Consider the following 25,042-nt stretch of genomic DNA (forward strand, 5'->3'; position numbering starts at 1 on the left):
TGCTCCGGCGCAACTAGGGGAAAGGTCCTTGGAAAGGGGCCAGGAGACAGGCTGGGAGAGCGCCAGGGCTCAGGCGTCCTGTGCCCTGTACCAGCCTGCAGCTAGCTGGCATTCCCAGGGGGCTTCTGCCCACCAGCGTCCTCCTCAATTGCTGGGAGTGAGAAGGGCGACGAAGCTGGCCAGGGGCCTGGAGCACAGCCCTGTGAGGAGAGGCTGAGGGAGCTGGGGGGGTGCAGCCTGCAGCAGAGGAGGCTCAGGGCAGAGCTCATTGCTGTCTGCAGCTGCCTGCAGGGAGGCTGTAGCCAGGTGGGGTTGGGCTCTGCTGCCAGGCAGCCAGCCACAGAACAAGGGGACACAGCCTCAAGCTGTGCCAGGGCAGGTCTAGGCTGGATGTTAGGAGGAAGCTGTTGTCAGAGAGAGTGATTGGCATTGGAATGGGCTGCTCAGGGAGGTGGTGGAGTGGCTGTGGCTGGAGGTGCTGAAGCAAAGCCTGGCTGAGGCACTTGGTGCCATGGGCTAGGTGCTAGGTGGGACTGGATGAGCTTGGAACTCTCTTCCAACCTGCTTGATTCTGGGATTCCTGAAAGGACAAGGAGGCTCAGGGGACAACTTCTCACTCTCTACAATGCCCTAAAAAGAGGTTGGAGCCAGGTGGGGCTCTGCTCCTAAGGAATAAGTGACAGGACAAGAGGAAGCAGCCTCAAGTTGCCCCAGAGGAGGTTTAGGTTGGACATGAGGAACAATTTCTTTCCCAAAAGGGCTGTCAGGCTGCCCAGGGCAGTGGTGGTGTCCCCATCCCTGGAGGGGTCTCCAAGCTGTGTAGCTGTGGTGCTGAGCGCCATGGTTTGGTGGTGCCCAGGCAGCATTAACAGTTGGACTCAATGGTCTTAAAGGTCTTTTCCACTCTGAGTGATTTTGTGGTCCTGCTGGTGGCATCTGCTCTGGGCACGGTGCCAGGTGCCCATCGGGGCTGGCATCCCCATTCACGGCAGCTTTCATCTGAGGACCTCCTGCCCCCCACTGCTGCTTTTTCCACCGGGGTGCCCTCGCCCTGCCTGCACCGCCGAGTGCGGCACTAAGCCGCCGTGGCCGGGCCTGGGGAAGGGCACGGCTGGGACCCCCCCGTGGCAGCCGTGCCAGCTGCCGGGACGGTGCCAGCTGCCGGGACGGTGCCGTGCCCCTTGCCGGCGCCCGGGGGGTGCGAAGCCTCTGCCTCGCCGCCGCCAGCTGCAGCCGCCCTGGGGCCCGGCCGGCAGGGGGCGCCCGCGGGACCGCCCACGGCGCCGCAGGGGCTCGGTGACCCCCGCAGAGACGGCGAGGAGGAGGAGGAGGGCACCAGGCTCAGCGGACTCCCTGCTTCAGGTATTCTCTGCTTCAGGGGAGCCCCCTGCCTGGGGCAGCCTCCTCCCTGGGGCAGCCTCCTCCCTGACGGGCCCCTGCGCCTCAGGGCGCCCTGCCTCGTGGGCTCCTGTGCTCCCGGGGGCCGCCTCCTGTCGCAGGAGGTCCTCGGTTACAGCCCCCTGCGCCCCAGGGCCCCCAGCTCAGGCGCCAGGGCTGGAGCTGGCCCCATGTGCAGACCTGAGCTTCGATTAAAGAGCCAGACGCAAACGCGGCCCCGACCGAGGCTTCTAAGCCTGCTTTAGCTTTCTGGGGGCCTGCTGTGGCCTGGCACGGCCTGAGGTGAGGCCTGAGGGGGCCAAGTGCCCGGGGCAGACCGAGAGGCTGCTGAGGTGATGGGGAAGAGGTTCGGTGCCTGCCGGTTAGGACTTTCTGCCCTAGATGCTGAAGTGTCTCTGGTGTGCGGTTCTGGCCTCTCTCAGCCTGGGAGCAAGCACAGCCTGGGGCCCGGGTGAGGCTGCGGCGGCAGAGGCAGGGCGGAGCGGCGAGGCCCAGCCTGGGTGCGCAGTGAATCGGTTAGGAGCGGGTAGGGAACTCCGCTTGGTGATCTCCCTGGCTCACTGGAGTCAGCTTTCTTTAGCCGGCAACCTCCCGTTGGATTAATGCCTTTGTCTGCCCTGCTGGCAGCGCTCAGCCGGTCGTGACTGACAAAATAGGCTTCGCCTGAAATATTTAACGTGTTTGAAAAAAGGAAGAGAAATCGCAGGTGTGTATTTGTTGAAATAGGCTTTTATAGCTGTGATCTGTCCTCATTACCAAATGAAGGGCTAAATTTAGCGTAAAAGCTGTCACCGTGTTCCAATCAACATGTCTTAATGACTGCCAACACATGGAAATGAGGCTTGCATGGGTGGGGGGGAGGAAGAAAAAGAGAGAGGGAGAGAAGAAAGCCCAAAAGGTACAAATGCAGAGCAGGGTTAGATCAGCTGCCCTGATGAAAAGCTGCTGCCTTGGCTCACGATGTAGATCGAGCCACCCTGCTCTTGCCATTCTGATTGCTAGCAGCGATGCTGAGCAGCTGTGGACAAGGCAAAGCTCCTCCGGGGAGCTCTTAGTGGTGCTGCCTTCCATTACCAGCTCCACGCCGAGGTCTCCCAGGGAGCCGTTTTTCAGGGCCGTTAACACGAGGCCCGAGTTAATTCCGTCTAATGGAAGGTTTTAATCACCGTGTCAGGTGGTGCTAAATCAAGCCCCCCACCGAAGTGTGCAAGATCTGATGTCCACTTTTTATTGCCTTTATCAATCAGCTTTTCATTATTGTAAAGAGAGTATTTCCCCCTTTAATCCCAGCCTTGTCTAACAGGGCCTGATCTCACTGCAACCATGTGCATTTCTCTCCCTCTTCCCCTCTCTTTCCCCCTGCCCCCATCCTTTCAAGGTGTCCCAGAAGAATCATTCCTCTATTCCAGCCACGATTGATGCTCCTGTGTTTCCTGCTTACCCTTGCTAAAATATTGGCTGCTGTTGGCAGCCTTCCAGTTCTTTCCCATTCCCCCTTCACACTTCTTAAATGGTTGTAGAAATTAACGTTTGTGGTTTGGATAGATGAGAACTGCATTTTGAAGAGGCACCAGGTACAGTTGTGGCCCTGAATTTCAAATCCTATTGATCGTTTGGCAGGGAGTGAGGAGTTCTCTTGCTCTGCAGAATCTCAGGTGGTGCTGTGGAGTATCCTTGGTCTGCTTTGTCCTGGCTGGCAGACAGACTTAGGTCAACTGAAGAATCTTCTTCTTAGTGGATGGAGGGTGAGAAATTGCAGTGTCTGAGTATTTTCCAGGTGTCTCATACCTTCTTTCCCCAGGTTTTAATACCAAGTGGAAAGCAGGGCTTTGAAATACAGGATGGCTACTCAGCAGCTTTTACAGACCAGGCAGAAGAAAAAGTCCTCTAAGGTAGAAGCTTGGCAGTGTGATAGTGCTGGCACTCTGACTCCTCAGGTTTGGAGCTGGCACGTCTGTGCCCGGGGAGGTGGGAACCCTTTCTGTTGCCTGCACTGATCTCAGTTGGGTTGCTGCCAGTTTAGTGAGTCCAGGAAGATGCACCAGGAGGCTTTGACACATATTTGACTAAACTAATGTGGGCTCGTTAGGTGTGTGCAGAGCTTCATTAGCTGGGAGAGCAGCCATGAGCTAATAAGGGCACTACATTTAGTGTACTTTCCACGGAGTTAATGCTAACATCACACAGTGCTTAGGACTGACAGCAGCTCCAGCCACAGGCACGTTCACAGCTCGCTGTTCAAGTGCCTCTCAAAGCCAGGTCTGTGCGTGGCCTTGGCAGGTTCAGGCTGTGCTGGAGCTCAGAGGAAGCCCTGGCAGAGGGCAGACTCTGGTGCAACAGCACAGGGCACCCCGGCACTGCCACTTGTTGGGCTCCACAGTTAAGTCTGTGGAGCTGAACTGGCAGAAAACTCCACGCTGGCACCTAACAGCCCTCCCTCAGAAGTGTTGGGGCAGTGGAAGAGGTGGGCATGCCCAGCTCTGACAGAAGGGGAGCAAAGGACTGCCCAGTGCAGGCTGCATCGGAGGGAGTCAGTCATAGAACGCTCTGGCTAGGAAGAGACCTCCAAAGGGCATCCAGTCCAGCCCCCTGCAGTCAGCAGGGACATCCCTCACTAGAGCAAGCTGCTCAGAGCCTTGTCCAGCCGGGCCTTGAATATCTCCAGGCATGGGGACTCAGCTATGTCCCTGGGCAACCTGTTACAGTCACCTCAGATCTCTTGGGAACTATGCTTTGGACATTTAATCCCTCTTCTCTCCACAGTATGGGGACCAGGGAATCATAGTGTCACAGAATGGGTTGGAGAGGACCTTAAAGATGATCCAGTTCCAAACCCCCTGCCATGGGCAGGGACACCCTCTACTGGCCCAGCTTGCTGCAGGCCCCATACAGCTTTCCTTTGTGCACTTCCAGGCTTGTACCCTCCACAGCTCCTGTGGGCCACTGTCCCAGTGCCTCACCACCCTGCAAATATGACAGTTACACCTCTAAGTGAAACCACTTTAGGGTTTCATTCCCCACCTTGTGAGAGTTGTTTCTAAACCTGATGGCTGTGTGAGATGGAAGTGGTGCTGGGCCTGGCTTTGTCCTTCTCTTCCAGGACTCAGTGGTGCTCCCCAGCAGGGTCTCCACGGAGCAGCAGTCAGCGGCGCTGGTGAAGCAGCTGTTGGCCATCTCCGTGTCCTGTGTCACCTACATGAGGGGACTCTTCCCGGAGAGCTCCTATGGCACTCGATATTTAGACGGTAAAGCTTCCACTAGGGGCTGAGCTCCTCTTGCTGTTCACTCTATTTCAGCTGTCCCCTGCTTTAGCTGCCAGCTGCTCATGCGGGTGGGAGCTCAGCTCCTTAGGACCGTAGTCCTTTCTCCAGCCTGGCTGCAGACAGTGCTTCTGCCTCGGGGAGAGCCTGCAGAGGAGCTCTGCAGAGAAGGACCTTGAAGTCATAGAATCATAGAAGGGTTTAGGTCGGAAGGGACCTCAAAGCTCATCCAGTTCCAACCCCTTGCCATAGGCAGGGACACCTCCCACTGGAACAGGTCACTCAAGGCCTCATCCAGCCTGGTCTTGAACACCTCCAGGGAGGTTGTGGAGCACAGAAGCACAGAATGTGATCTTAGATCTTAGATCACATTCTGTGATGCTGTGCTCCACAGCCTTCCTGGGCAACCTGTGCCAGTGTCTCACCACCCTCACTGTAAAGGACTTCTTCCTAACATCCAGTTTGAATCTCCCTTCTGCCAGTTTAAATCCATTCCTCCTCATCCTGTCATTACAAGGCTTTGTTACTAGTCCTGGTTGATGAGTTCTCCATGGGTCAGCAATGTGCCTTGGTGGCCAGGAAGTGCCGTAAGAAGAGTGTAGCCAGCAGGCCAAGGGAGGTTCTGCTCCCCCTCTGAGCAGAAGGGAGCTCAGTGAGACCACATCTGGAATATTGTGTCCAGTTCTGGACTCCCCACTTCAAGAGGGACAGGGAACTGCTTGGGAGAGTTCAGCAGAGGCTCCAAGGATGATTAATGGCCTGGAGAATCTCTCTTCTGAGCCCTGGGGCTGTGTAGTGTGGAGAAGAGAAGGCTGAGAGGGGACCTTGTCAGTGTCTATAAATACCTGAGGGGTGGGTGTCAGGAGCATAGAGCCAGACTCTTTTCAGTCATACCCAGTGATAGGAGGGGGAGCAATAGATGTAAAACCAAGCACAGGAAGTTCCACCTCAACGTGAGGAGAAACTTCTTGGGTGTGAGGGTGCTGGAGCCCTGGAGCAGGCTGCCCAGAGAGGTTATGGAATGTCCTTCTCTGGAGAGCTTTCAACCCCCCCTGGCCATTGTGAACCTGGGCAAGCTGCTGCAGGTGCCCTGCTTAGCAGGGAAGTTGGAATAGATGATCTCCAGTCCCTGCCATGCTGGAATTTTGGGATTCTGTGTTGTTAGGTAATTGCCAAATAGACCTACAAGAAAGCTGAGGAGGGACTTTTTAGGCTGTCAGGTAGCGATAGGACTGGGGAGATGGAACAAAGCTGGAAATGGGGAGATCCAGACTGGATGTTAGGAAGAAGTTCTTTACAGTGAGGGTGGTGGAAGCCTCATCCCTGGAGGTGTTTAATGCCAGGCTGGATGAGGCTCTGGCCAGCCTGATCTAGTGTGAGGTGTCCCTGCCCATGGCAGGGGGGTTGGAACTGGCTGATCCTTGTGGTCCCTTCCAGCCCAGACTGATTCTGTGGTTCTGTGATTCTAGGTGGGAGTGGAGAGGAGGGAGGGAATGAGGAGAGGAGGGGAGCTGCTGTGGTGCTTTGAACTAAAGCCATAGCTCTGGCCCTGGTGTCTGTCCACCTGGGATTCTGTGCAAAGCCACTGTTTCAGGAAGGACCTGCAGCTCACTCCTTGTGCCCAAACAAGGGGGGCAGGCTGTCAGGGGGACAGGCTGGCAGGAGGGCAGCTGGCAGGGGAACAGGCTGGCAGGGGGGCAGCCGGCAGGGGCTCAGTCGTTGCCCAGCAGCTGCAGTAAGGCCTCTGACTCTGTGCTAAATGTGGGCTTGCAGACCTCAGTCTGAAAATCCTCCGAGAAGATAGGAGCTGCCTGGGATCGCTGCAGATAGTCAAGTGGTGAGTGAGTAACAGCGAGAGCGAGGCAGGGCCCTGCTGGGCGGCAGCAGCTGCCCCTGCGCCGCTGCTTCCTGCCCCTGCGTGCCCGCGGCGCTGCCGCTCTGCCAGCCCAGCTGGCGTAAGCAGGCCAGAATTAGCTGCCCAGCATCATGTGAGGTGAAGGCCTGTGGAAGTGCTGGGTGGAGTGAGGTCATGGTCAGGCCCCGGAGCACGTAGAGGCAGTGTAGGTATGGAGAGGGGGGAGAGGAAATGCTGAGGCTGGTTCTGCTGCTGCTTGGCCTTTGCTTGTTCTGCTCTGGCAGGAATTCTCCTTGGTTGCTCCTTAGTGTGTGCAAGAGTTTGCCTCCTTGGGTACTGCCAGGCCAGGGGCCCTCCAGCTTTGTTTAGGGTGTGGAATTGAGTGCATCCTCAGCAAGTTTGCTGATGACACCAAGCTGTGTGGTGAGCTGGACTCTCTTGAGGGCAGGGATGGCATCTGGAAGGATCTTGGCAGGCTTGAGAAGTGGGGCAGTGCCAGCTGCAGCAGGCTCTACAAGTCACAGGGCAAGGTCGTGCATCTGGGTTGGGCCAACTCCATGCACCAATCCAGGCTGGGTACAGAGAGGGTTGAGAGAGAAAATGCCTTGAGGGTGTCGATTGTGGAGAAGCTCTCCGTGAGCCAGAGGTGCCCCTGGCTGTGGGTCACAGGCTCACAGCATGTCAGGGGTTGGAAGGGACCCAAAGAGATCACCGAGTCCAACCCCCCTGCCAAAGCAGGGCCATCCAGTCTAGCTCAGGTCACACAGGAGCACATCCAGACAGGCCTGGAAAGGCTCCAGAGAAGGAGGCAGAGAGGTTGGAGCAGATGATCTCTAGGTCCCTTTCCAAGCTCTGTCACTCTGGTTCTCTGTGTTCCACCCTTGGCATGTTCTCACCAAGCAGAGGCAGCTTTGATGTGCTGAGCAGACAGTTTGCTGCACAGCCACTCAAGGAGTCACAGCTGACTGTTGCTGCCTCAAAGGATATTTAGGACTCTGAGAAAGTCCACAGCTGTAAACTCTGCATCAGATAACTCCAGATTTACAGGAGCAAACATGTCAGGCTGCCTGCAGGGCGAAGCTACAGCCAAGCTCTGCACAAGGCCAATGGGAAAAGAGCCATCAGGGATCAAGCTGGGGAGCTAGAACTGAGCACTGAGCTGCTCCCAGGCAGCCTTAGGCCTTGGATCCTTGTCTTCTGCAGGGTTCCTGTGAGCTTCAGGATGGCAGGATCATGGAATGATAGAATGGCTCAGGTTGGGAGTCACCTCAGAGCTCATCTGCTCCAAGCCATGGCCAGGGACACCTCTCAACTACACTTGGCTGCTTGAGGCCTTGTCCACCCTGGCCTTCAACCCCTCCAGGCAGGAGGCATCCACAGCTTCTCTGGGCAGCCCATTCCAGACTCTCACCACCCCCATACTGAAGAACTTCTTCCTCAGCTCCAGTCTAACCCTGCTCTGCCTCAGCTCCAAACCATTCACCCTTGGCCTGTCTCTAGATGCCCTCGGGAAAAGTCTCTCTGCAGCCTTCTTGCAGGTTCCCTTCAGGCACCAACAGGCAGCTCTGATGTCCCCCTGGAGTCTTCTCTCCAGGCTGAACACTCCCAGCTCCCTCTGCCTGTCCTTGGATCATCTTTGTGGCCTCCTCTGGACTCACTCCAACAGTTCTGTGTCTTTCTTGCCCTGGAGACACCAGAACTGGAGGCAAGATTGAAGGCAGAAAGCCCTTTCTTGTCCTGCTGCCCTCACTCTGGCTGCAGCCCAGCACACAGCTGCCTTCTGGGCTGCACGAGGGTACTGCTGGCTCCTGGGGAGCTTCTGCACAATCAACACCCCCGAGGCTTTTTCTTCAGGGCTGCCCTCAGCCCCCTCTGCACCCACCCTGAGATTTGTGCCCGGGTTTGGCCTGACCCAGACACAGGACCTAGTCCTGTGATTCTTTGAACCTGATGCACTTGGCACTGGCTCACTTCTCAAGCCTCAGATGTGGCCCTGGAACTATAAACAGCTGACAACTGTGGAGGGAGGAGAGAGCCTTTATGATGGTTGGCCTGGAAAAGGCTTGACAAGCCCAAATTGTTACTAGTCCAGAGAAAATGCACTTTAAACTCTATCTGCTGAGTGTGTGTTTACAGATCAGGAGATAGATGTGGCTGGGTAGGACTAACATGTTTTTCCTTGGCAGGATTCAAGGTTGTTTTGATGCTTTGGAGAGGCAGTATGTAAGTTGTTGGTTTTTTTCCCTGCTTTTTAAAGGACTTTCCTACTTACCCATCAAATAGGGACACAAGATAATTGCCCTCTGCTCTTTTAATGGTCTTGCACGGACACACCACACATTTACTGCTGGGAGGCAGGGGAAAGGCTCTACCCTGAGAATGTATGTGTGAGATTTGGGGTTTCTTCAGCCCAGATCTTGACCACTGCTGCTCTCTCAGCTTGCCTGTACATGATGTGTGAACTCATTTCCAGCCTGAAATTGATTTCCTCACTTCTGATGCATGTTTGTGGTCTCTTAATACCTGGACAGAGACACTGACAGGCAGAAATGAGGTCTTGATCTCCATGCCAGAGGTTCTTCTGTGCTCTTGCTTTCCTTTTTCTCCTTTCCCCTCATCTTTTCATAGGTTCACAGCATGGGTTGGGTTGGAAGAGACCTTCAAGATCATCCAGTTCCAACCCCCTGCCATGGGCAGGGGACATCTCCCACCAGTCCAGGTTGCTCAAGGCCTCATCCAGCCTGGCTTTGAACACCTCCAGGGAGGTTGTGGAGCACAGAATCACCCAATGTGATCAAAGATCACATTGGGTGATTCTGTGCTCCACAACCTCCCTGGGCAACCTGTGCCAGTGTCTCCCCAGCCTCACTGCCCTAATCTCCAGCCTAAATCTGCCCTCCTCAACCTTCCATCAGTTCTCTCTCATCCTACCACTACAAACCCTTTCCTCTTCTTTTCATCTTCTCTAAGCCTTAGTCATTTGTAAGGTTCTGGGAAGCAGCTGATGGTGCAAGAGCTGTGCCTGGCTCTGACCCAGGGCCAGCTACTCAGGAGCCCTATCTCTTGCTGATGCTGACATGCAAACCACTCTGCACAGGAAGAAGCACCAACTTCCGTCAGCACTGTTCCTGGGGGCAGCTCTCCCCGGTATCAGATTCAGCACTGATGATCAGATGGACTCTTGTTCATCAGCTGCCAGCCTGCCTGAGATAGTCCAGGACGTTGTGAGCTCAGCTGATTGCTTGCTGACAGTTCTAGGAGGTGTTGAGCCCTCTGCTGTTTGCGAGGGTCATAAATTATTCATTATTTGACGTGGATTAAGGGAGGAAAAAAACAAAAGGAGGTATTTAAGCATGTTCTGGGCTTGCTTTCCAGAGTAATCTTGTGTGCATTGTCCTGCTCCGCGGTAATTAAATACCTTTCGGGGGGGTTGCGTAGCAGAGAGCAAATATTGGTTTGGAGCAGGGTTGAGTGCTCTTGTAAAAGGGTTTTTTTAAGCCAGAACAGCCTGTGGGGTTTGGGTTAGGAGCAGTCCCAGGAGCCAGCCCGAGCCTGCAGCTGGTTCCTCGGCGAGCCAAGGGAAGCAGACTGGCCGCTAGGTGTTGCTGATGCTGTGTTGAGAGTGACCTGCCCGGAGGCTTTTCTTTAACTCTGTTTCTCTGTCCCCTGGCCGGCTGCAGGCAGTTCGATTTCCCCGGCTTGCTTTTCCTTGCCCACCGAGGTCAGGGCCTGATTGTGTTTTGTTTTTCCCCTCTCCAGTTACACATCGCCGTGCTGGCAGTAAGTACACGAGCACAAGGTGTTTTTCTTCCCCTCTGCTTGAAACAGATATGGCTGGAGTCAAGGTTGTGCCAAGCCATTTGTGCCTTTCTGAAGGGGAAGCCACGATGTGTGTGGTTTGGGAGGGAGCTCTGACCTTTCTCCACTGGGTAAATATAAACTTCCCAGGCTGCGTGGGAATAGTTTGCTTAGCATGCTCAGGCTGAGGCCTTACACCCAGCCTGCAACTGCAGGCACTTTGATGTGCCTCGTGGCATCGCTTCCTTTCGGCTCCTGCCTCCCCGGAGCTGCCCTGGCATCCCCGTGGTCCCCAGCAGAACCACAGAGGCCTCCAGGCTGGCACAGCCCCTCAGCATCACCGAGTCCAACCTAGAACCCTGCTCTGCAAGGTGCACCTTACACCATAGCCCTAAGCACCACATCCAAACCACCCTGAAACACCCAGGCTGGGTGACTGCACCGCCTCCCTGGGCAGCTCATTCCAGTCCCTGACCACCTCCCTGGGCAGCTTGTTCCAGTCCCTGACCACTCTCTCCAGGAACCACTTTTCCCTAATGTCCAATCTAAAGCTCCCCAGCCTCAGCTTGAGGCCATTCCCCCCTTGTCCTGTCTTAAATTACCTGTGAGAGAAGCTCAGCAGCAGCCTCTCCACAACCTCCCTTCAGGTAGTTGTAGACAGCAATGATGTCTCCCCTCAGCCTCCTCTTCCTCAAACTAACCAGCCCCAGTTCCCTCACTCACCTCCTCGTTCACCTGCCCCTTGAAGAAAGCAGCACCTGCTGTTGGTTACACAGCGAGTTGTTAGCCCTGGGCTGTTGTAAAGCACCAGCAGCTGTGCTGCACATCTACTCCGTGGGTAATCCCAGTAGTAGTTACATCTCAGGCATCCTGGGTTGCCTGTGAGGGTTGGAATGGGAATGAGCCTCATTCCTCCACCATGCCACACCTGAGAGTGCTTTCCCTGGCTTTTGAAGTGGTAAGTGGTGAGTGCTGATAGAGAAGGGCTGTGTCTCAGCCATCCCCTCCTCTGATCCCACGCTAAAGATAGCAGCGAGCTGTGCTGTAACGCCGGTGGCTTAGTCACCTCTCGCTGCTCCAGGTCACCCGGGGGCAGAATGGCCTCACTGTGCTTTCTCACAACAGATTTACACCAATCCCGAGGAACCGGAGGTAAGAAAGAGCCTTAATTAATCTGTGAGGCAGCCGAAGGCATGGGTGAGTAGATCTTTATTCAGAGTGGGCTTGGAGGCTCCAGTCCTGCCCTGAGGTAGCTGCTCGGTGACCCTGCTCCTCTGCCCTGCCTTCCCTGCAGCTCAGTGAGCTGGACTGGGATCAAACACTGCCACCAGGCACAGGGCCTCAGAAGGGATGGTGACAGGCAGCCAGTGGGCATCTTCCCACTTTTGTTTTCCTTGCCCAGAGACAAGTGGGAAGTGCAGACTAATTCTGCTGAAACCTGAGTTGGTTTTCCACACAGGGCTCTGGGTCAGGAGCTGTGGCTCACATCAGGCCTGGGTTGTGTGTGCTGTGCTGTGCCTGTCCTTATCTTTTGGGATGTCAGGCAGTGCTAGGACTGGGGGAAATGGAACAAAGCTGGAAATGGGGAGATACAGACTGGATGTTAGGAAGGAGTTCTTCAACATGAGGGTGCTGAGAGCCTGGAAGGGGTTGCCCAGGGAGGTGGTGGAAGCCTCATCCCTGGAGGCTGGAGGAGGCTGTGGGCAGCCTGATCTAGTGTGAGGTGTCCCTGGGCATGGCAGGGGAATTGGAACTGGCTGCTCCTTGTGGTCCCTTCCAGCCCTGACTGATTGTCTGACTCTCTGCTGGGATTCTGTTTTTCCCACACCCGGCTGGTGGAGCCAGGCTGGAAGCTCTGCTATGTAAGTGAGGTTTTGCAGAGGGGGCTGCAGGGTCTGTGCTCACCTAATCTGTGTCACACCTCAGCGCCTGGGGAGGGAGCAAAGTTTAGTCCCTCCCACGGCCGGAGCTTGTCAGGAAGGCTCAGATTGAAGGGCTCAGCGAGGCTGCTGCTAATCCACCTCGTTGCCTCTGGAAAAAAAAAAAAGCAGCTTATAGGCATGGAATGGGACTACAATGGAGCCTTTCTCTTGTGGTGAGGTTGTTCTTCCTCATCGTTTTGTTCTCTACAATCGTAGCGAATCCTTTCCTTTCAGATGGAAAATCATCTGCATGGGTTTTACCTCCCTCAGAAAACTGAGCCCAGTGAGCTTCAGCCACTTTTACCCTTGCAGGGCTGTTTGTGCTTCCTCGCAGGAGGAGCCCTTCAGGCCCTCGTCTCCGTGTGACACTGCATCACCTGGGGAGCCTCACACTCTGCCTTGTAGCAGGGGAGGACACACAGGCAGTGTGATGAGCGCTTGGCCCCACTCCTCCTTAGAGGGTTAGGCCAGGGAGTCAGGCCCAGAGAGGAAGTGGAAGGAGGAGGCTGGAAGTTTGTCCTCCTTTTTGGTGGTTCTTTCAGCGCTAGGTAAGCTGGGGTGGTGAAGGACGTTTGCCAGAGCTCGTGCAAGCAGTCATAGAGTTAAAGCTGTCATCAGGTCGTTAAGTTAATGCTGTGCTCTGGTGTAAGGCTGGGAGAGGACAGCAGGAGCCTCAGAATGCACCTTTAGACTTGTTACTCAGAGAGACTCTTTCTTCTTGTCCCCTCTCACATCTCCAGACAGTGACTGAGCTGTATCAATTCAAGTTCAAGTACAAAAAGCAGGTGCCCCAAATGGACATCATCAGGTACTGCTTTGGCTTCCTTCCCCAGAATTTCATTGTGTGCTTGAGGTGTTGAGAAGGAAGTTTGTGATTAGAGCATGTCTGGGTGCTGGGCAGCTCTGAGTGTCATCAGAGCTGAGACTCTCACCCTGCAGGATAGGACCTGCTGAGTAGAAAGGGTGTTCTGCAGCACAAGGAGGCAGCTGAAGTGCACCAGAAGGGAGGTGTGGGCAGTCTAGAAATGGTGCCAGCAGAGCATGGTGGTATGGACAGTCCAGAAATGGTGCAGCAGGGCAGGGGAGGATAGTATGGACAGTCCAGAAATGGTGCAGCAGGGCAGAGGAGGATGGTATGGACAGTCCAGAAATGGTGCAGCAGGGCAGGGTGGTGGTCACAGTAGAGGAATGGTGCCACCAGAAGGACAGTTCCTCATGTCCAACCTAAGTCTCCCCTGGGGCAGCTTGAGGTCATTTCCTCCTTTCCTATTGCTTCTTCCTTGGGGGAAGAGCCTAACCCCCACCTGGCTCCAGCCTCCTCTCAGGGAGCTGTAGAGAGCCAGAAGGTCTCCCCTCAGCCTCCTTTTCTCCAGGCTGAACACCCTCAGCTCCTTCAGCTGCTCTTCACAAGACCTTTCAGCACGATGGTGCTGATTGCGCCAGCGTGTGTTCAGTGCCAACCACCTGCCCTCTGGTCCTCCAAAGACCTACTGAAGGAGCTACTTTTTTCTGTCATGAGCAGTGCTGATAGAAAGCCAGGGAGGTTCAGGGTCCTTAGTCACGTTGTGATTCATCTCGTCCATCTCCAGCCAGCTAACTTTAGACAGCTGAGCTCAGTCACTCAGCTCAGCCACCTCTGTAGTCAGGAGGAACAAACTCCTCCGGAGAGCAATTCATCCCACTCCTGGTGGACGTGTGTCTGGTCTAGACTGCTCGCTTAGCCTGGCAGCTGACGTTTGGGTGGGAGAAGGAGGTGAGAGGAATGCCCCTTAGTCACCTTGGAAAAATGCGCTTCTGCCCTGGCTTTTCTTAGAGGGAATGGGAGTGAGAACAGGCTCCTGGAGCTGCGGAGCGGGCTTGGAGAGAGCCCGCGCATGAATGGGCTTTGTGAGGCATTCTCACCTCATTCCTCTCATTCCTGACGTGACTTAGGTGAAAGGCACTTGTTCCACGGCCCTTTGATCCCATTTAATCGTGTTCAAACCAGTGAGTCATGCCATTTGTATAATGGGGTCTGCTGCCCCAGCTCCAAAGCCCGTTCAGATGGAAATGAGTGGCCTCATGGCTCAGAGCTGCTGCTTGGCTGCTGCCACCGCGTCCCTGGGCTCTCTTTCACCTCCCTGGGGAGCTGGAAACTACATGAAAGCATTGCAGCTTTGTTGCTGGTGGATTCAGGGCAGGCAGTGGGTGCTCTCTCTCTCTGTAATTAGGTGGTGACTCCTCCTGCCTGAGGCACATCAATCTGTTCTTCTCCTTCCCGCTGCAGCAACCAAGAGAAGCTGGTGCAGGGGGCGTGCGGCCAGGACGTTAGCCAGGCCAGCAGGCTCCTGCTCCGCAAGCTCTACCTGCTAATGCAGAACCTTGGCCCACTTCCCAGTGACATTACCCTGACCATGAAGCTCCTCTACTACAGTGATGGTAGGTGGAGAAGAGGGAGGTGTTCCCTCTCCGGCAGGTTTGCTAGAGACTGTGGCCCCTGGAAAGCAAAGAAACTGCAGAAGGGGGTAGTGTGGGAGCTGTTAGCTGGTGACAGTGAGAAACTGGGGAATGTAGAATCACCACACTGGTGTGCTTGGAAGAGATCTTTCAGGCCATCAAATCCAACCCTTAGGGAAGAGATCTTTCAGACCATCAAATCCAGCCCTTAGCCCAGCACCGCCAGGGCACCGCTAAACCACAGCCCTCAGCACCACATCTCCAGGGCTTTGAAACCCCTGTGGGGATGGGGACTCCAGCACTGCCCTGGGCAGCCTGGGCAAGGCCTTGACAACCCTTTTGGGGAAGAAATTGTTCCTCATGTCCAACCTAAGCACCCCCTGCCCACCTGGCGCAACTTGAGGCCATTTCCTCTTGTCCTATCACTTGTTCCTTGGGAGATGAGACCAATCCCCACTCCTTTGAGGGAGTTGTAGAGAGTGAGAAGGTCTCCCTTACACAGCAACACTTCCTGACCCTCAGGGCTGGCAGCTGCTGTTTAAGACTGCTGCACATCTGCAGAAGCAGAGCCATGCATCTGGAAGGAAGCCTCCTTCTCCTTCTCTGCTGGGGTTTGGGGTTGGTTTTTTTGAGGAGCAGGAAATATCAGGTTGTGCTGCAGAAGTTTTGAGCACATCAATGGCATCTCAGCATCCTAAACTCATTCTTTCTCTGAACTCCTTCCTAACCTTTGCTCAGCTTGTTTGTGCCTTTGCATTCTTCCCCTTCTTCCTGAGGGAGCACCAAAGCCAGAATGCTCCTGGTGGTGGGCACTGGAGGCTGCTGCACCCTTGTTCTCTAGAAGCCAGATGCTAGCTAGATGAAGGGGGGGTGGAACTTGGTTCCCCTGACGTGAATGAGTTCTTGCTCCCTGTGTAGTGACCCCAGCAGATTATCAGCCCCCTGGCTTTAAAGAAGATGCCAGCCCTGGTGACCTGCTGTTTGATGGTGACCCTGTCAACTTGAGAATGGGGTCAGTCTCCACTGGCTTCCACCTGATGAAGGTGAGAGTGACAACTGAAAAGAAAAGAATGGCAGCAGTAGAGAGCAGCCTGATCCAGAAGAAAGGCCCTACCGAGATCTCCCATCAAGGGCTAGACTGTGATGAAGAGGAAGAGGAGGGCAGCACCAAGGTAGAGAAATAGCTCTGTTTGGTTGTTGCTGGGGGAACAGTTTCTCTAGCAAACCTTAGTGCCATGGTCTGGTTGACTGGATAGGGCTGGATGCTAGGTTGGACTGGATGAGCTTGGAGGTCTCTTCTAACCTGGCTGATTCTATCTTCTGTAACCCAGGTTTCATTGAGTCATAGAATGGTTTGGCTTGGAAGAGCCTTCAAAGGGCATCCAGTCCAACCCCCCTGCAGGCAGCAGGGACACCTCTAGCTAGAGCAGGCTGCAGAGGGCCACAGCAAGGCTTTTCTTAGCAGCTTTCCCTCTTCACAGGCTCACAGGATGTTAGGGGTTGGAAGGGACCCACCGAGTCCAACTCCCCTGCCAGAGCAAGACCAACCAATCTAGCTCAGGGCACACAGGAACACATCCAGACAGGCCTTGAAAGGCTCCAGAGAAGGAGACTCCACGACCTCTCTGGGGAGCCTGTGCCAGTGCTCTGTGGGCCTTAGTGAAGAAGTTCCCTCGTGTGGAGCTGGAACCGCCTGAGCTGCAGCTTCCATCAATTGCTGCTTGTCCTGTCCCAGGGAGCAGTGAGCAGAGTGAATCATAAAATCTTGACTCCTAGAATCACAGAATGGGTTTGGGTTGGGAGGGACCCTAAAGGTCATCTAGTGCCAACGTCCCTGCCAGGGCAGGCACACCTCCCACTAGCCCAGGTTACTCCAGCCTGGCTTTGAACACTTCAGGTTTGGAGCCTCCTGTGGACTCCTACCTGTAGACTGAAGAACTTGTAGGCTTGGGAGAGCCTGAGGAGCCCTGAGGAGCTGTGAAAATCTCATCCCTGTTAGTGCTGGGTTTATGGACTTACCACCTGGGCATGGTTTTGGGTTATGCTGTTAAGACAAAACATTGTTTGCTTTGCAGAATCAGCCTCTCCTCGTCAGAGCAGGTTCAAGTGAGTGTGGAGAGGACAAAAGTGAGGCCCATCCAGGCTGGAAAATGGAGACAGCTTTTTGCCTTCCAGACACAGGTGACTACCCAGTTTCAGAACCGAAGCAGCTTGTGCTCATGGCTGTGTCCTGGTGGAATCCTGAGGGTCCCTGACTTTTTGTCATGCTGCTTCCTTTGTGTCAGCTCAGGCTGCTGTAAATGTTTGCTGTGTTAACAGGAACAGTCCATTCTTTATCAATGTCTTTCCTCCTCTTTATCTCAGCAGTTTTTGCTCAGCTCTGGAGGAATCAGAGAGTTCATCAATACCAAGCTGCATTATCTACGTTTCCATCACAGCTCTTTTCTTTTAGCTGCTACCCTTTGCTTTTGCTAACCACTTCCCTGTGTGAGAGCAGAGAGAAGGAACCTTTTCTCTGGCTTCAGTCAGCCTCTGGTACCCGCTTGACCTTTGCAGCTCTCAGATATAGCCTGTGGAACAATACCATCTAGTGACAAAATGGTAAATAGCATTCCTGAGAGCCCCGAGCAGGGGAGTGCAGCCTGCTCTGCCTCGCAGCTCACCTTCCCAGCTCCTTCTGCTGCCGCTTCTCCCGTGCCCGACAAGGGCTGAGCTCACACCGCGGCCTCTTCCTACGTCACAGAATGGCTTGGCTTGGACGGGACCGCTCTGACCGTCCAGTTCCGACCCCCTCCACTAGAGCAGACAGTCCCCAGTAGAAAGGAGCCCAGTGTCCAGGAGTAGCACTAGAAAAAAGCTGACTTCAGAGCTGATTCTTGCTCTGTGTTTGGACTGCAGGTGGAGAGGAGCTGATGGGAGTGAAGGAGGTGGGCAGGATGCGCTCGAGGGCATCGCAGCAGGTAAGCAAATGTCAGTGGCTCTAGGGTATGCCAGGCAAGGTAGCAGCCTTCCAGTAGCTGAAGGGCCTTCAAGAAGGCTGCAGAGGGACTCTTTGCAAAGGCCTGCAGGGACAGGACCAGGGGCAATGGTTGGAAATGAAAGCAGAGCAGATTGGATGTGAGGAACAAGTTCTGCGCCAGGAGAGTGCTGGAACACTGCAACAGGTTGCCCAGGGAGATGGTTGAGGCCCCATCCCTGGAGAGATTCAAGGTGAGGCTCAACAGGGCTCTAAGCAACCTGCTCTAGTGGAGGATGTCTCTGCTGACTGCAGGGGGTTTGGACTAGATGACCTTTGGAGATGTCTTCCAACCCATTCTATGATTCTGACATCTGGGGTGGCACAAGGCTCAGCTGAGCTGAGGGCATTCTCTGTGCTGTATCGAAATACACAGACCCTCCCAAAGCCTGGTGATCTGGACCAGGGGGTTGAGTCACCAGCATGTTTGCAGATGACACCAAGCTAGGAGCAGCTGCAGAGCTGCTGGAGGGGAGCAGAGCCCTGCAGAGGGACCTGTCCAGGCTGCATGGGTGGGCAGAGGCCAATGGGATGAGACTGAACAAGGCCAAGTGCAGGGTTCTACACTTTGGCCACAACAACCCCAAGCAGCACTGCAGGCTGGGGCCAGAGTGGCTGAGAGCAGCCAGGCAGAGAGGGACCTGGAGGTGCTAGTAGAGAGGAGCTGAAGATGAGGCAGCAGTGCCCAGGTGGGCAGCAGAGCCAATGGCATCCTGGGCTGGCTCAGGAGCAGTGTGGGCAGCAGGACAAGGGAGGTTCTTGTGCCCCTGTGCTCAGCACCACTCAGGCCACACCTTGAGTGCTGTGTCCAGTTCTGGGCTCTTCCATTGCAGAGAGATGTTGAGGTGCTGGAAGGTGTTGAGAGAAGGGCAGCAAGGCTGGGGAGGGGCCTGGAGCACAGCCCTGTGAGGAGAGGCTGAGGGAGCTGGGGGTGTGCAGCCTGCAGCAGAGGAGGCTCAGGGCAGAGCTCACTGCTGCCTGCAGGGAGGCTGTAGCCAGGTGGGGTTGGGCTCTGCTGCCAGGCACCCAGCAACAGAAGAAGGGGACACAGCCTCAAACTGTGCCAGGGCAGGTCAGGCTGGATGTTAGGAGGAAGTTGTTGGCAGAGAGAGTGATTGGCATTGGAATGGGCTGCCCAGGCAGGTGGTAGAGTGACCGTGCCTGGAGGTGTTGAAGCCAAGCCTGGCTGGGGCACTGAGTGCCATGGTCTGGTTGGTTGGGCAGGGCTGGGTGCTAGGTTGGGCTGGATGGTTTGGAGCTCTCTTCCACCCTGCTTGGTTCTGTGATTCTGTGATGTGAGCATGGGCTGCAGGAACTGAGGAAGAACCTTTCCATGGTCAGCTTATTTCATTCCTCTAGGACAGTTGTTCCTTGCTGTTCTCTGGAGCTGGCACTTGTGGCTCACACAGACTGTGTCAGTGTCCCAGCCAGGCTGCTCTTACCTGGCTGTGAGTGTGGACTGAGGGTCTGACATCACCACCCTGCTTCAGGTCTGAAGGGTGTGTCTGTCTGTTGCCTAACTTGGCTTTCACCTCTGCTCTCTTGCTGCCAGACTCTGTTTCCCTGTGAGTCACAGGTACTGGATCCTATCACTTTCTGGCTACCTCTCCAGCAGCAGGATTATCCCCTGGAGCTGCTGATCTCTTGCCTTTTTTTCCAGCGGTTGTTGGGGCAACCTGAAGAACTGGGGCAGAGCAGACAATGGAACTGTAGATAAGTAGAGTGCTGTGAAATAAATTCCCTCCTGAAGGCTGCCCAGGCCAAACCCTGAGTCAGAACCAGAGCTCCAGTTCATGGCCTTGTGCAGAGGCTTTTCGGTGACTGGGCAGATCTCTGAATACCACCAGGCTTAACCACTTGATCCTCCTCCCATTCAAATGAGCCGAAAATGGTTCGAGCTTGAGCCTTCAGAAGCTGAATCTTTAGAGGAGAAGCTAATGAGAGGAGGAAATTGCTGCTAACCTTTTCCCACCCCTCCCGCCCGCCTCTGTTGAAAAGAATCCCGAGGGGGTGCCTAACCCAGACAGCAACTGGAGACTCCCAGCAGAACGTGTCAGCCAGAAGGCATCTCTGAAGTATTTGCCTTGACTCTGGATCTTGGAAATGAACTTCTATGCCTAGGCTGCTGTTTTTCAAACTTTAACCACATTTTTCCCCCCCTTTTGGTCTGACATCCTCCAGTTTCCTTCTGATCATTGTTTATTCTGCTGTCTGTGTGAAAACAGGAGCCTTTTTTGTTTGCAGCTCGTGGTTGGCTCACTGATTCATGCCCTGACATTCCTCTGAGGCTGTCACGACTTGGAGCAGAGCAGCAGACACCTCGCTCCTGCTGCATGTGGATTGCATTAGCCTGCAGCAGCAGCAGCAGTGAGAGTGGCTGAAGGTGGTGGAAAGAGCATTAGTGGCTGATGAGTGTCAGAGTCACTCGATCCGTTCTGTGCTTCAGAGCTTCCTACAACGGTTTGGCTTGGAGGAGACCTTCAGGATCATCCAGTTCCAGCCCCCTGCCACAGGCAGGGACACCTCCCACCAGCCCAGGTTGCTCAAGGCCTCATCCAGCCTGGCCTTGAACACCTCCCTGGGCAACCTGTGCCAGTGTCCCACCACCCTCAACCTGTGCCAGTGTCCCACCACCCTCACTTTCTTCCTACTCTCCAGTCTCAATCTGCCCTCCTCAAGCTTCAGTCCTCCTTTGTCCCTTGTCCTGTCACTCTAAGCCCTTATCAAAAGTCCCTCCCCAGCTCTTCTGTAGCCCCTTCAGGTACTAGAAGGCTGCTCTGAGGTCTTCCCAGAGACTTCTCTTCTCCAAGCTGAACAGCCCCAATTCTCTCAGCCTGTCTCCATAGCAGAGGTTTTCCATCCCTCTGGTCATTCTTGTGGCCTCCTCTGGACCCTCTCCAGCAGTTCCAAGTCCTTCTTGTTCTGGGGACACCAGAACTGAATACGTTGCTCCAGGTGAGCTGTTAGCAGAGAGTCAGAATCCCCTCCCTGTCCTGCTGCTCTCACTGCTTTGGATGCAGCCCAGGCCATGTTCCAAAGACTTCACACAAATCCCAAGCCCTCTGCCTGGTGGATTCTGCTTTTTTGGTGTGTTTCAGTCAGTTTAGGGAAAAACAAAGTCAAGTCAGTGGTTAAAAGTGCAGCTCATCAGTGGGAAGGCAGCACTGATGCAGGTCTGACACTCTTCCCATGTGAGAGGGACTTTCCCTTCTTGTCTGAGGGAAGTGGTTAAAACAAATGACCATTGTGTATTCCACTTGAATCAGGAAGCCAAAGTGGTCCTGTAGCTTGGCTCAGAAGATGAAGACAGGCTTGGCTGAATGGGAAGTCTGAGCCAGGGATTATCCACCAGGGTCAGGTGTAGAAGTTGTGCTGTTGGGGTGTGAGTGTGAACACCTTGCTGCTACCCAGCCTGCAGCATGGGCAGGTAAAGCATCTTCATCCTGGTAGGAGTGTCCAGAGCAGCTCTCTGCTTGCAAGGTCTCCAGAGTGATTTATTTTCTCCTGGAGCTCAGGGTTTAATTAGCTTTTGGGGTGTGAGGGGCTTTGGCCTGGGCTGTGGAGATCTGCCTTTGTTGGGCCAGGGACTTCTCCCCTGGCAGCAGCATATCCACAGGGGCTGGAGATGAGCCAGGCTGTGCCCAGCTGGCCAAGAAGGCCACCAGCATCCTGGCCTGGCTCAGCAGTACTGTGGCCAGCAGGAGCAGGCCAGGGATTGTCCTTTTATGCTCAGAACTGGTGAGGCCACAGCTTGAGGCATCAGGCCCTCGCTCCAAGGACATTGAGGGGCTGGAGGCTGCCCAGGGAAGGGCACCAAAGCTGGGGAAAGATCTGGAGAACAGGGTTGGGGAGGAGCAGCTGAGGGAGCTGGGATCATTTAGCCTTGAGAAGAGGAGGCTCAGGGCAGCAGCCTGAAAGGAGGATGGAGCCAGGTGAGGGTTGGTCTCTGCTCCCGAGGGACAGGTGACAGGGCAAGAGGAAACAGCCTCAAGTTCACAGAATCATTTCTGTTGGTAAAGATCTTTGAGACCATCAGGTCCAACCATTCTCTAACCCTACAAGGTAGATAACTCCAGGTTGCACCAGAGCAGGTTTAGGTTGGAGATTAGAAGAAGCTTTCTTCAGTGAAAGGGTTCTGAAGGGCTGGAACAGGCTCCCCAGGGAGGTGGCTGAGTCCCCATCCCTGGAGGGGTTTCAGAGCTGTGGTGCTGAGGGACATGTTTTAGGTTTAAAGGTTAAATATCCAAGGCCAGGCTTTTCTGAACTAACTGAATCAATTTGGGGTGTCCCAGGATTTAGTTACCTGTGCAAGGATCGGAGCCTCAGGGTGTGGGGAGTTGAGCAGTTGTGTTTGGCTGTGTGGACAGGCTCTTCCCTGCTCTGCCTCTGAAGTGCTTCATTCCTTCTCATTCCTTGCTTATGAAATATGCAAGCTGGGTTGGAGTTTTATTTGCCATTATCTTCCTGACCTACTGCTCCCCAAGAGGACCAGGAATGGAAGTCTTAAAGGCTTATTTTTATCAACTGGATGTGGGAGAGGCCCAAGATGTGGCCCTGCCAAAAAAGCAGCAGCCCTTTCTGTCCAGTCAGAGCTGTCCTTCAGCCATGGCCATGGAGAGCCTCTGGCAGAGGGCTTTCCAGACTGGAGAAGCATTTCCCTGTGCTCAGCTGGCTCCTTATCTACAATCTGATGGTGGTCAATGCTCAGGAGCAAATGAGTGATTGCCCTTTCCCAGCAGAGCATCCCTGTGCTGAAACAGCCCCAGGTAGGCACCAGCATCTCCATGAGGTCACCTCTGTGACTGCAAGGAGAGGCCTGCTGATTGCACCAGCCAAGGATCCAGCTCAGTGTGTCCCTCTGCGTGTGCCTTGCCTCTTTTCTCTGCTGTTCTGGCAGCTGTGAGGACTTGGGAAAAGCAGGGAATCCATAGGTTTCTGGGATGGCTTGGGAAGGGCTTTGAAGATCATAGAATGGTTTAGATTGGAGGAGACATCAAAGCTCAGCCAGTTCCAACCCCCTGCCATAGGCAGGGACACCTCCTGCTAGAACAGGTCACTCAAGGCTTCATCCAGCCTGGCCTGGAACACCTCCCTGGGCAACCTGTGCCAGTGTCTCACCACCCTCACTGCAAACAGCTTCTTCCTAATCATCCAGTTCCAACCCCCTGCCATGGGCAGGACACCTCCCACTAGAGTAGGTTGCTGAAGGCTCCAGCCTGGCCTTGAACACCTCCAGGGGAGGGCACATCCACAGCCTCCCTGAGAAGCCTGTTCCAGTGCCCAACCTGACATGGAATGGTGCCAGCCATGGGGCATCTCCCACCTCTCTGGGAACCCTGGGCCAGGCTCTCAGCACCCTCAGTGGCAAACATTTCTCCCTTCTCTCCACTCTCAATCTCCCTCTTAGTTCCAATCCATCCCCTCTTTGTCCTGGCACAACAGGCCCTGCTCAAAACTCTGTCCCCAGCTCTCTGCTCAGCCTCTTCCAGTACTGAAAGGCCACCAGAAGGTCTCCCTGGAGCCTTCTCCTCTCCAGGCTGAATAACCCCAGCTCTCCCAGGCTGGCCTCATCAGGAGAGGTGAATGTTCCTGTCCCACGAGTTCCTTTTGGTCAGCTCTGCTGTGATGTAAGCAAAGACGTTGCAGTGGAATGAGTTTGGAATGAAACACAACTGGAAGATGAGTAAAATCTGACCATATGGACGCCTCTGCAGGCTTTTATCTGCCATCAGGAAGCTGTGGGCTGAAGTTCTGGGGTGGTCCTGAGAGCACAGTCTCAGCACACAGTGAAGCAGAGAGCCTTGAGTCGGCAGCAGAGCTGGCAGTGGCTTGGCCATAGCAGCAGTGCACAAGGCAGCTCTGCCTCCCCAGTGTCTGACTTGGTTAGCCACACACTGCTGCTGCTGCTGGGCTGCTGAGGGACACGAGGAGGTGTGTGGGGACCCCATCTTGAGTACTGCCTTCAGTTTTGGGCTGCCCACTGAAGAGGGACAGGGATCTGCTGGAGAGAGTCCAGTGGAGGGCTATGAGGATGATGAGGGGACTGCAGCACTGCCTGGTGAGGAGAGGCTGAGAGACCTGAGGCTGCTTAGTGTGAAGACTGAGAAGGGACCTAATCAATGTCTATAACTATCTGAGGGCTGGGGGTCAGGAGGGGGGGACAGGCTCTGCTCACTGCTCCCTGGGCTAGGACAAGCAGCAGTGGGTGGAAGCTGCAGCACAGGAGGTTCCAGCTCAGCACAAGGGCAACTTCTTGCCTGGCAGGGTCCCAGAGCCTTGGCACAGGCTGCCCAGAGAGGCTGTGGAGTCTCCTTGTGTGGAGCCTTCCCAGGCCTGTCTGGCTGTGTTGCTGTGTGCCCTGAGCTGGGTTGTGTGGTCCTGCTCTGGCAGTGGGTTGGACTCAGTGATCTCTTTGGATCCCTTCCAGCCCCTGGCATCCTGTGAGCCTGTGAGGTTTGGCATTCTGTGGCCACAGCAGTTGGGCTGGAGGACAGCTCAGGGATCTCTGTGCTGCAGCTCACTGCCTGCTGTAGGCATCCTCCTGCCGTGTGGATCAGCTCTCTCAGCTGGAGCTGTCTGAGAGCCTGGTGCCTAGGGAGAGATTCATAGCTCAGTGTTGGACACCAGCGCTGGTGTAGGCCTCAGGGGACAGCCTGTCTGGCTTGCAGCTGCTGCTCCTCCTGCAGCAGACTTGGCTACCTGGCCAGGCCCTGCTCCTCTGAGGGGCTGGAAGCTGGTGTGGACAGGGTCTGTCGTGGGTGATGTGCTGAGGCTGATCCCTCTCATGCTTGCAGTGTCCTGCTGGTGCCCAAGGCCATGCTGCTCTGCTGGAGGCTCTGCTGAGCTGCCCTGTGGGGCCCAGAGCTGCTGTCTGAGAGGGAAGCTCAGCTCAAGGGGGTTCTGTTGCAGAGGAACAGCTTGGGGATCAAGACCTTTGCTGTCTGATTTTAACCAGGCCAACTGCTCTGCAAACTGCCATGACAGAAAGCAGTTGAAGGGTGAAGGCTGCCATGTGCAGAGCAAGAGGAGAGCATTTTTCTGTGGCAGTGTCATTATCTTGAACTTTTGCAAGAAAGCAAAAAACCCCCAGCCAGGTTTATCTCTCTCTGTCTATCAAGAGGGCTCTATCTGATGAGAAGTTCCCAGAACATTTTCTCCTCCAAACCAGCTGAGGCTACACAGCCCCAGACAGTGAAGAGAACAAGTCAGAGCTGAGCTTGCCTCTCCTTCCTGCGAGCTGGGAGCAGTGAGGCAGGGAGGTCAGGAAATTCCTGGCTGCTCTCAGCTCACGTCAGCTCCTCAGCTGTATCCTGGGGCCGTTCCATGAGTTATCCCTGCCTGCTGTGCGGGAAGCAGG

General features: G+C 54.9%; 1 protein-coding gene across 3 annotated transcripts in view; it reads left to right on the forward strand.

Annotated features, from left to right (window-relative positions):
* HORMAD2 (HORMA domain containing 2) overlaps nucleotides 1–25,042 on the forward strand; it is a 33,069-nt gene that overhangs the window by 525 nt on the left and 7,502 nt on the right. The window contains exons 2-12 of one of the 3 annotated variants that reach the window (XM_064168327.1): nucleotides 4,499–4,643; nucleotides 6,432–6,495; nucleotides 8,700–8,736; nucleotides 10,273–10,293; nucleotides 11,437–11,463; nucleotides 12,974–13,041; nucleotides 14,500–14,651; nucleotides 15,588–15,841; nucleotides 16,745–16,850; nucleotides 17,568–17,629; nucleotides 19,346–19,906. In XM_064168327.1, the coding sequence (XP_064024397.1) occupies nucleotides 4,499–4,643; nucleotides 6,432–6,495; nucleotides 8,700–8,736; nucleotides 10,273–10,293; nucleotides 11,437–11,463; nucleotides 12,974–13,041; nucleotides 14,500–14,651; nucleotides 15,588–15,841; nucleotides 16,745–16,850; nucleotides 17,568–17,629; nucleotides 19,346–19,402 (993 nt within the window). In that variant the 3' untranslated portion in view covers nucleotides 19,403–19,906. Of the gene's footprint in view, nucleotides 1–4,498; nucleotides 4,644–6,431; nucleotides 6,496–8,699; nucleotides 8,737–10,272; nucleotides 10,294–11,436; nucleotides 11,464–12,973; nucleotides 13,042–14,499; nucleotides 14,652–15,587; nucleotides 15,842–16,744; nucleotides 16,851–17,567; nucleotides 17,630–19,345; nucleotides 19,907–25,042 lie in introns of those variants that run through there. The other 2 variants (XM_064168326.1, XM_064168328.1) reach the window with 2 other exon arrangements.

This window comes from Pogoniulus pusillus, chromosome 30 (assembly GCF_015220805.1).
Source record: "Pogoniulus pusillus isolate bPogPus1 chromosome 30, bPogPus1.pri, whole genome shotgun sequence".
Taxonomy (NCBI): Eukaryota; Metazoa; Chordata; class Aves; order Piciformes; family Lybiidae; genus Pogoniulus; species Pogoniulus pusillus.